The sequence below is a fragment of the Dendropsophus ebraccatus genome, unplaced genomic scaffold, assembly GCF_027789765.1.
Source record: "Dendropsophus ebraccatus isolate aDenEbr1 unplaced genomic scaffold, aDenEbr1.pat pat_scaffold_1297_ctg1, whole genome shotgun sequence".
Classification (NCBI taxonomy): Eukaryota; Metazoa; Chordata; class Amphibia; order Anura; family Hylidae; genus Dendropsophus; species Dendropsophus ebraccatus.
This window is the reverse complement of record NW_027208715.1, coordinates 37,362-48,232: the sequence shown is the minus strand read 5'-3', so window position 1 is coordinate 48,232 and position 10,871 is coordinate 37,362. Positions and strand designations below refer to the sequence as shown.

Genomic DNA, 10,871 nt, shown 5'->3' with positions numbered 1-10,871 from the left:
AGCCACCGCCTTCTGGAAGCTGTGACTCCATTGGTTGCAGAACTACAACTCCCATCATGCCCATGACAGATGGATAGAGCGTTTACAAGATGTAGCTCTTAATCTATTGCAGGAACTGACCACACTCCCATCATGCCTTATAGGCTGTAACCCACAGCTCTCTGGATTAGTGAATGCCTGGGCTGTTGCATAACTACAACTCCCATCATGCCCTGATAGACTTACCAAGATGTAGCCTCTTAATCTATTGCAGAACTACACCTCCCATCATGCCCTGACTACCCGTATAGCAGTACCCTCCTAGTCGGGGGCCCCTGTTACAGTGAAACCCTGTGACCACCATTGTGGTAGTGATACTGAGTGGATATTAAGGAGTTGTCCACCTCTACCCATATCTGATATTGGGCGTGGAGAGATGGGTGGGGCGGTTGTGACGCCCCAGCAGGTGACTACCTGTGTGATTAGATGGTTGCCCTGGTGACAGTGGTTCCCGGTGAGCAGCAGATCAGTGGTATAGGGGTGCACATCCCCTTTAAGGCTGCGCTATAGGACGTAAAGCAGTCACAGCTGATGTATATACGGTGGTGGGTGAACGCCCTCACTGCAGCAGTCGCACCACACGTCTCCCGTGTCTGTAACATGTCCTCCTGTGAAGGTCAAGGCGAGACGCGGCATCTCCCTGACAGATCTCTCCGGGACGTTCCAAAATAAACCTGCACTCTGATGCCTGAGCTGCTGCCGCGAGTCTTCAACCCCCCCCCCCCCCCAAAGGCAGCGGTGTATGTCACCGGTCACGCTGTCATCTGATACAACCCGGCCCATTCATTGCTTCTTATCACTCTCTATGGCAGCTAGTAACACACAGTGCATGAGTCCTTAAAGGGGTACTCCAGCCTCATGATGGGGGGGTAGTGAATGGAGCTGCATCAAGCTTAGGTCTTACTAAGTGAACTACACCGGAATAGTTGAGCTCAGCGTTGTGTACTTGTTACAGAGTCAAAGCAATGTAACTACAGATAATTGTGGTGTATCTGGGTGTCCGTTGTTCCGTACCTTTACCCTAGAGGTCAGCTGGTATTAGCCTGAACCCTGGTGCCCGGTGGTATATAGCAGAGCTGAGTATGTGTACGTGGTCACACAGTAGAGACGTCTGCCACCACCGGCTGCAGGGTCCCTCTCTATAGTGATGCTTTGTGTTGTAGAGGTGGAGACTCCTGGAAGAAAGAGACTGGACATTACATTGCAGAGTATATATATATATGTGTGTGTGTGTGTGTATGTATATATATATATATATATATATATATTATATATATATATATATAATTAATCACTAGGGATGTATTTGCTTCTCCTGCCAGGATTGCCGCTCCATAGACCTGGATGAGATTTTACTATTCTGCATATTTTTCCACATTTTTTATTCCATTTTTTATTCCACCAAACAGGATGGATTTATTGGAAATTTTTCCTATTTTATTATTTATTTATTGTAAATCGCCGCATTTGCACAATTTAAAACCATTGACCCCCCCCCCCCAATAACTTGTAGGCAAATATGCCTCAAATATATCGATTAGGTGCAGATTTGTCTTCCTTGTGTCTACTTGCTGACATTCTGCACAGCTATTCCGACCCGTGTAAATTGTCTTTAAAATATTTTCTTTCAAATCAACTGATGCCAGAGATTTGTATTTACTTCTACCTAAATATCTCCAGTCTTCCAGTACTTCTCAGCTGCTGTATGTCCTGCAGGAAGTGGTGTTTCTCTCCAGTCTGACACAGTGCTCTCTGCTGCAACCTCTGTCATGTCAGGAACTGTCCAGAGCAGCAGCAAATCCCATAGAAAACCTTCCTGCTCTAGGACAGTTCCTGACATGGACAGAGGTGGCAGCAGAGAGCAGTGTCAGGCTGGAGAGAATACACCACTTCCTACAAGACATACAGCAGCTAATAAGTACTGGAAGACTCAAGATTTTTTCATAGAAGTAAATTATAAATCTCTGCCACTCGTTGGGACCAGTTAAAAGAATTTTTTTGGGTGAACTACCCCTTTAAGAGCATGCTCACAAAAAAAATTCAGCCTCTTAATCAGCAGCAGAAATCGGAGGCGATCCCTGATATGACACATTGTATTATTCACACACAGTAAGATATGTCACATGTATTTCTGCTATCAGATTATCCCAATATCTGTCAGATATATCCGCACTGTATAGACTTTAGTGTGGATTCACAATACATAGCCAGACGGACACTTTTTTTTTTTGCTGTGCTCATTCTGCGCCAAAGTCAACATAGCTTTTTCCCCCACTGCTAACACGTACATTGACTTTAATAGCAGAATTTCTGCAGCAGATCCGCATTGTGTGAACATGTCTCCATAGAGCCTGAAGCTTGACCTTCAGTATCAAGGACAGCGATGGGGAACCTCCGGCTGTTGCAAAACTACAATTCCCATCATGCCTGGAGAGCTAAAGCTTCAGCTGCCCGGACATGATGGGAGTTGTAGTTTTCAACAGCTGGAGAGCTGAAGGTTCCCCATCCCTGCACTGTTGGTTAGTTATAACCGATCCTTAAAAAGTTAGATGACAGTCACCACCGACACAGTTAGTCACCCAGCTTTTCCAGGGTTGTGAAAGGTTGTGATACAACCCTACCTCCTATATCACTGGGCAGATTTGGCCCCTGCGCGGTCCCGTTGGTGGTCACCCAGCTTTCCCAGTTACAGATAGAATGGTGTGAATGCGATGAGGTCGGCTGAAGGACACTTACATTGACTTCTGGCTTTAGGGACGCTCTCTAGAAATGTGATGTGTGTTCTGCAATGTTGCTGCCAGCAGCTCCAGCATAGGAAGCCCGGGCAGCCTCCTCCGGCATGTGTGTGTCTGTGGTTGGCTGGTCGCTAGTGGGTGGCCGTCAGCTGGGATGGATTTGCAGAAGGCGGAGTACTACCCCCCCCCCCTTCCACACTGGGATGCATTGATACTGCTGTATACGGATGGGCTGTAAAGCAGGCAGGGGGGGTATATATATATATACAGTGGCTGTGATCATGTGCTGAGGACGTGCTCTGCAGGGCTGCACGTTATACAGAACATACATTACTCAGAGGAGGTGGTGACAGAGGAGGAGGGAGACTACGTGCACCATTAGTCTATGGTCCTCTGGGCTGTCACATGCCGTGTCAGGCACTCCCACTCCCATTGATGAAATGTGCATGTCGAGTGCTCAGCCCTGCACAGTGCACCATCACAGGAGCTGCTGCTCTGCACACACAGGGGGCACCAGTGCCAGCCAACTTTCCCTGCCTGCACCCCATCTGTGGGGAGGAGAACAGTCCCCCCTCTCTCTCTACAGGAATTTGTTTGCGTTACCTCCTACTCGGAAGCCCATATTAATGCCTGACGACTGATTAACCGCTTCCTGATTGATTCGAGTGTCACCCATCTACGTTAATAGATTGCCAAAGAGCTCGCAAACATGTCTTCTCTTGCTAACGGTAAGTGCGTTCTAGGCGAGGAGCCTGGTGCTGAGGGGTTAATGTGGCAGGTAACCTGTGAATGGGCGCTGATCGGCTGCTACCTGTCATAGTCGCTGCCTGATGGTGGCTCCGGGGTCATTGGGAAGGAAGACGGCAGCCAGATGTGACAGCTGGGCAGCTTTGCTGGATGGATACATAGGCTTTTATAATGGATGTGGTCGGAGCCGCTAACCTGTGGTGGGAGTGCTGCCGCCACCGAGCTGTGGACGTGTTCTGGATCCCTGATTTCCCCCAGTCCTCAGGATCTGGAGGTCAGAGCTGGAGCAGAGATGACTGCTGCATTGCTGTATCTGTGGGATCCATGCATGTATGTATACGGCGGACACAAGGCTGGGCTATGGGCTCTGCTGTCTACCGGATGCCTGCCATGGGCATCCCCCTTACTGCAGCGCTAGAGAACCTTGGCTATCCAGCTGTTGCAAAACTACAACTCCCATCATACCTGGAAAAAGCTTTGGCTGTCCAGGCATGATGGGAGTTGTAGTTTTGCAACAGCTGGAGAGCTGAGGTTCCCTATCCCTGCCTTACTGTATGTTCTGTGAGGATGATGAGCAGCACCATGAAGGAAAGAGAGGGGAAACCTTTAATTCTAAGGGAGCCGTGTGCAAGGATTATACTTATAAGGTACCGAGCTGGTGTGTGTATATATGTGGGTGTATATATATATATATTATATATATATATATATATATATATATATCTATATCTGTGTATGTATAGCTGTATTACTGGATTACTAGTGCAGCATGTATCCTAATATTCCGGTTGTATCTCTTATAGCAGTGATATAGTGTGTGTGTGTGTGTTTGTGTGTGTGTGTCTCTCTCTCTCTCTCTCTCCACATAATGTATATAAACTTGTACTACTAGTGTAGCATATATCCTAATGTTATGGTTGCATCTCCTATGGCGGTGGTATTGTGTGTGTGTGTGTATATATATATATATATATATATATAAATATATATATATATATATATATATTAATGGTATATCTGTATTACTAGTGCAGCATGTATCCTAATATTCCGTCTGTATCTCCTGGTAGCGGTGATATTGTGTGATATATAATAAGCCGCAGGGATGAATGATAAGCCATGATGCTATATAGAACATATACCGGAGCAGGTAGTGACCTCATGACATTGAGACATACAGTGTATAGCTGGAACTAGAACTATGAATGGAGTCCGGCAGCGTCCACCTCCTGTACAGTATAATGGTCCTAGCGAAGGTTCCTGTCACTATAATAACTTCTCTGTAGTACTTAAAGGGATTTAGTTTGCAAATCCAATGTCCATACAATTCTTCTAGAGAAGAGATCGGCTGCATAGAGCATCTCTTGGAGGACTGTCCGGTATTATACAGGTCATTCATTGATGTGAATGGGAGCTTGTTATGCTTCATTTCACCTGTGGTGGCGCTGCAGGGAAGCTGAGGCTCACTGTCAGTGTTCTGTGTAGATGACAGAGGACGGGGACACTTTGTGATCAGCCTAATGTCAGGGGACTGTCCTATCAGGTAGCAGGGATATCCGGGATGGAGGACCCCTTTAAAGGAAGTCTCTGTGTTGATTCATTCTATAACAGTGGAGAATCCCTGCGGCCATCACTCCCCTCTGCTGCTGACGGGAGGTTTAATGACTCGGAAATTCTGACACAACTTTTGGGAAACCATTCTAGTTGTTATCCTGTGAAATTTCATACCAAACATTGTGAAATGCTGTAAGAAGTGATATTAGAGTCATCTGTGGCATAAAATAACAGTCTGACCACTAGTGGGCGCCATACTATGGAAGTAAATGTCATAACTCTATATAATACATTTAATAGGATGGAGTGTGAGACTTAATGGCGGCACAGGCCCTCTGTGATGGCGGGACAGGCCCTCTGTGATGGCGGGACAGGCCCTCTGTGATGGCGGGACAGGCCCTCTGTGATGGCGGGACAGGCCCTCTGTGATGGCGGGACAGGCCCTCTGTGATGGCGGGACAGGCCCTCTGTGATGGCGGGACAGGCCCTCTGTGATGGCGGGACAGGCTCTCTGTGATGGCGGGACAGGCCCTCTGACCCCTGTCGTGTTGGCGTGCTTGCTATGGCCTCATTGTGTGGTGAAGGTTCGAGCTGTGAAAGCTGGGCCCGGTGCTATGTAGGCTCCTGTTTTTCTCTCAAACCCCAAACACTGCTGGAATGGACTATATGGCTGCAGCCGCGCACCCAGGACCACCAGGGCGGTGACAGAATCGCTCTCCATTCCCGTCCATTATGACTGCAGCCGCGCGCACCAGGACCACCAGGGCGGTGACAGATCGCTCTCCATTCCCCGTCCATTATGACTGCAGCCGCGCGCACCAGGACCACCAGGGCGGTGACAGATCGCTCTCCATTCCCCGTCCATTATGACTGCAGCCGCGCACACCAGGACCACCAGGGCGGTGACAGATCGCTCTCCATTCCCCGTCCATTATGACTGCAGCCGCGCACACCATCACATCACGAACATCACATAAGCCTCTTAGTAACCCGAGGCGAAGAGCTGAATATCAGAATTTATCACGTCGCTCAAACCAAGCACACACACAAAAACTCTGGGAAAAGAAACAAAAAAGGGAGATCTGCAGGGAAATCCAATGGCGTGATCAGCGGATCTTCTGGGCCGATAACTAGTATATACCTGCGTAATAGAAGCGAATGGTATATATATACGGCATTGTGGGCCGGGGATACGGATAGGCCAGAGAGTGTTATAAAATACTACGAATCAGGATTTAATATCCTGTCCAATGAGGATCGGCTGACTGAGCGGATGTTCCGTGTGTTCTATTATACATTGATTTACACAGCAAAAAATGGGTGAGCCTGCAGGAAAAGGATCAGAGCCTTCTGGCAGCAGCTCACTTTCTGGCAGCAGCTCACTCCTCCTAGTAGAAATGACAGTGATTGGTCAGTGTCTCAGCCCCCGGACCCCACTCATCCAATCCAATCTTCCCATACTTATCAGCTGCTGTATGTCATGCAGGAAGTGGGTGTCTTTCCAGTGGGGACACAGTGCTCTCTGCGGCCACTCTGTCCATGTCAGGAACTGTCCAGAGCAGCAGCAAGTCCCCAATAGAAAACCTCTCCTGCTCTGGACAGTTCTGACATGGACAGAGGTGGCAGCAGAGAGCACTGTGAAGGCTGGAAAGATAACACTTCCTGCAGGGACATACAGCAGCTGAGAAGACTAGGGATTTAAGTAGAAGTAAATTAAAAATCTTCTGTGGGGGGGGGGGGGGGGGGGGGGGGGGGGGGGGGGGGGGGGGGGGGGGGGGGGGGGGGGGGGGGGGGGGGGGTGGGGGGGGGGGGGGGTGGGGGGGGGGGGGGGGGGGGGGGGGGGGGGGGGGGGGGGGGGGGGGGGGGGGGGGGGTGGGGGGGGGGGGGGGGGGGGGGGGGGGGGTGGGGGGGGGGGGGGGGGGGGGGGGGGGGGGGGGGGGGGGGGGGGGGGGGGGGGGGGGGGGTGGGGGGGGGGGGGGGGGGGGGGGGGGGGGGGGGGGGGGGGGGGGGGGGGGGGGGGGGGGGGGGGGGGGGGGGGGGGGGGGGGGGGGGGGGGTGGGGGGGGGGGGGGGGGGGGGGGGGGGGGGGGGGGGGGGGGGGGGGGGGGTGGGGGGGGGGGGGGGGGGGGGGGGGGGGGGGGGGGGGGGGGGGGGGGGGGGGGGGGGGGGGGGGGGGGGGGGGGGTGGGGGGGGGGGGGGGGGGGGGGGGGGGGGGGGGGGGGGGGGGGGGGGGGGGGGGGTGGGGGGGGGGGGGGGGGGGGGGGTGGGGGGGGGGGGGGGGGGGGGGGGGGGGTGGGGGGGGGGGGGGGGGGGGGGGGGGGGGGGGGGGGGGGGGGGGGGGGGGGGGGGGGGGGGGGGGGGGGGGGGGGGGGGGGGGGGGGGGGGGGGGGGGGGGGGGGGGGGGGGGGTGGGGGGGGGGGGGGGGGGGGGGGGGGGGGGGGGGGGGGGGGGGGGGGGTGGGGGGGGGGGGGGGGGGGGGGGGGGGGGGGGGGGGGGGGGGGGGGGGGGGGGGGGGGGGGGGGGGGGGGGGTGGGGGGGGGGGGGGGGGGGGGGGGGGGGGGGGGGGGGGGGGGGGGGGGGGGGGGGGGGGGGGGGGGGGGGGGGGGGGGGGGGGGGTGGGGGGGGGGGGGGGGGGGGGGGGGGGGGGGGGGGGGGGGGGGGGGGGGGGGGGGGGGGGGTGGGGGGGGGGGGGGGGGGGGGGGGGGGGGGGGGGGGGGGGGGGGGGGGGGGGGGGGGGGGGGGGGGGGGGGGGGGGGGGGGGGGGGGGGGGGGGGGGGGGGGGGGGGGGGGGGGGGGGGGGGGGGGGGGGGGGGGGGGGGGGGGGGGGGGGGGGGGGGGGGTGGGGGGGGGGGGGGGGGGGGGGGGGGGGGGGGGGGGGGGGGGGGGGGGGGGGGGGGGGGGGGGGGGGGGGGGGGGGGGGGGGGGGGGGGGGGGGGGGGGGGGGGGGGGGGTGGGGGGGGGGGGGGGGGGGGGGGGGGGGGGGGGGGGGGGGGGGGGGGGGGGGGGGGGGGGGGGGGGGGGGGGGGGGGGGGGGGGGGGGGGGGGGGGGGGGGGGGGGGGGGGGGGGGGGGGGGGGGGGGGGGGGGGGGGGGGGGGGGGGGGGGGGGGGGGGGGGGGGGGGGGGGGGGGGGGGGGGGGGGGGGTGGGGGGGGGGGGGGGGGGGGGGGGGGGGGGGGGGGGGGGGGGGGGGGGGGGGGGGGGGGGGGGGGGGGGGGGGGGGGGGGGGGGGGGGGGGGGGTGGGGGGGGGGGGGGGGGGGGGGGGGGGGGGGGGGGGGGGGGGGGGGGGGGGGGGGGGGGGGGGGGGGGGGGGGGGGGGGGGGGGGGGGGGGGGGGGGGGGGGGGGGGGGGGGGGGTGGGGGGGGGGGGGGGGGGGGGGGGGGGGGGGGGGGGGGGGGGGGGGGGGGGGGGGGGGGGGGGGGGGGGGGGGGGGGGGGGGGGGGGGGGGGGGGGGGGGGGGGGGGGGGGGGGGGGGGGGGGGGGGGGGGGGGGGGGGGGGGGGGGGGGGGGGGGGGGGGGGGGGGGGGGGGGGGGGGGGGGGGGGGGGGGGGGGGGGGGGGGTGGGGGGGGGGGGGGGGGGGGGGGGGGGGGGGGGGGGGGGGGGGGGGGGGGGGGGGGGGGGGGGGGGGGGGGGGGGGGGGGGGGGGGGGGGGGGGGGGGGGGGTGGGGGGGGGGGGGGGGGGGGGGGGGGGGGGGGGGGGGGGGGGGGGGGGGGGGGGGGGGGGGGGGGGGGGTGGGGGGGGGGGGGGGGGGGGGGGGGGGGGGGGGGGGGGGGGGGGGGGGGGGGGGGGGGGGGGGGGGGGGGGGGGGGGGGGGGGGGGGGGGGGGGGGGGGGGGGGGGGGGGGGGGGGGGGGGGGGGGGGGGGGGGGGGGGGGGGGGGGGGGGGGGGGGGGGGGGGGGGGGGGGGGGGGGGGGGGGGGGGGGGGGGGGGGGGGGGGGGGGGGGGGGGGGGGGGGGGGGGGGGGTGGGGGGGGGGGGGGGGGGGGGGGGGGGGGGGGGGGGGGGGGGGGGGGGGGGGGGGTGGGGGGGGGGGGGGGGGGGGGGGGGGGGGGGGGGGGTGGGGGGGGGGGGGGGGGGGGGGGGGGGGGGGGGGGGGGGGGGGGGGGTGGGGGGGGGGGGGGGGGGGGGGGGGGGGGGGGGGGGGGGGGGGGGGGGGGGGGGGGGGGGGGGGGGGGGGGGGGGGGGGGGGGGGGGGGGGGGGGGGGGGGGGGGGGGGGGGGGGGGGGGGGGGGGGGGGGGGGGGGGGGGGGGGGGGGGGGGGGGGGGGGGGGGGGGGGGGGGGGGGGGGGGGGGGGGGGGGGGGGGGGGGGGGGGGGGGGGGGGGGGGGGGGGGGGGGGGGGGGGGGGGGGGGGGGGGGGGGGGGGGGGGGGGGGGGGGGGGGGGGGGGGGGGTGGGGGGGGGGGGGGGGGGGGGGGGGGGGGGGGGGGGGGGGGGGGGGGGGGGGGGGGGGGGGGGGGGGGGGGGGGGGGGGGGGGGGGGGGGGGGGGGGGGGGGGGGGGGGGTGGGGGGGGGGGGGGGGGGGGGGGGGGGGGGGGGGGGGGGGGGGGGGGGGGGGGGGGGGGGGGGGGGGGGGGGGGGGGGGGGGGGGGGGGGGGGGGGGGGGGGGGGGGGGGGGGGGGGGGGGGGGGGGGGGGGGGGGTGGGGGGGGGGGGGGGGGGGGGGGGGGGGGGGGGGGGGGGGGGGGGGGGGGGGGGGGGGGGGGGGGGGGGGGGGGGGGGGGGGGGGGGGGGGGGGGGGGGGGGGGGGGGGGGGGGGGGGGGGGGGGGGGGGGGGGGGGGGGGGGGGGGGGGGGGGGGGGGGGGGGGGGGGGGGGGGGGGGGGGGGGGGGGGGGGGGGGGGGGGGGGGGGGGGGGGGGGGGGGGGGGGTGGGGGGGGGGGGGGGGGGGGGGGGGGGGGGGGGGGGGTGGGGGGGGGGGGGGGGGGGGGGGGGGGGGGGGGGGGGGGGGGGGGGGGGGGGGGGGGGGGGGGGGGGGGGGGGGGGGGGGGGGGGGGGGGGGGGGGGGGGGGGGGGGGGGGGGGGGTGGGGGGGGGGGGGGGGGGGGGGGGGGGGGGGGGGGGGGGGGGGGGGGGGGGGGGGGGGGGGGGGGGGGGGGGGGGGGGGGGGGGGGGGGGGGGGGGGGGGGGGGGGGGGGGGGGGGGGGGGGGGGGGGGGGGGGGGGGGGGGGGGGGGGGGGGGGGGGGGGGGGGGGGGGGGGGGGGGGGGGGGGGGGGGGGGGGGGGGGGGGGGGGGGGGGGGGGGGGGGGGGGGGGGGGGGGGGGGGGGGGGGGGGGGGGGGGGGGGGGGGGGGGGGGGGGGGGGGGGGGGGGGGGGGGGGGGGGGGGGGGGGGGGGGGGGGGGGGGGGGGGGGGGGGGGGGGGGGGGGGGGGGGGGGGGGGGGGGGGGGGGGGGGGGGGGGGGGTGGGGGGGGGGGGGGGGGGGGGGGGGGGGGGGGGGGGGGGGGGGGGGGGGGGGGGGGGGGGGGGGGGGGGGGGGGGGGGGGGGGGGGGGGGGGGGGGGGGGGGGGGGGGGGGGGGGTGGGGGGGGGGGGGGGGGGGGGGGGGGGGTGGGGGGGGGGGGGGGGGGGGGGGGGGGGGGGGGGGGGGGGGGGGGGGGGGGGGGGGGGGGGGGGGGGGGGGGGGGGGGGGGGGGGGGGGGGGGGGGGGGGGGGGGGTGGGGGGGGGGGGGGGGGGGGGGGGGGGGGGGGGGGGGGGGGGGGGGGGGGGGGGGGGGGGGGGGGGGGGGGGGGGGGGGGGGGGGGGGGGGGGGGGGGGGGGGGGGGGGGGGGGGGGGGGGGGGGGGGGGGGGGGGGGGGGGGGG

At 67.1% G+C, this 10,871-nt stretch overlaps 1 protein-coding gene across 1 annotated transcript in view; it reads left to right on the top strand.

Annotated features, from left to right (window-relative positions):
• Positions 1-3,398: 3,398 nt before the first annotated feature.
• Positions 3,399-10,871, top strand: part of LOC138775071 (UTP--glucose-1-phosphate uridylyltransferase-like) — a 32,743-nt gene continuing 25,270 nt past the window's right edge. The window contains exon 1 of the mRNA XM_069955805.1: positions 3,399-3,502. Coding sequence (XP_069811906.1) covers positions 3,484-3,502 — 19 coding nt within the window. The 5' untranslated portion in view covers positions 3,399-3,483. The remainder of the gene's footprint in view (positions 3,503-10,871) is intronic.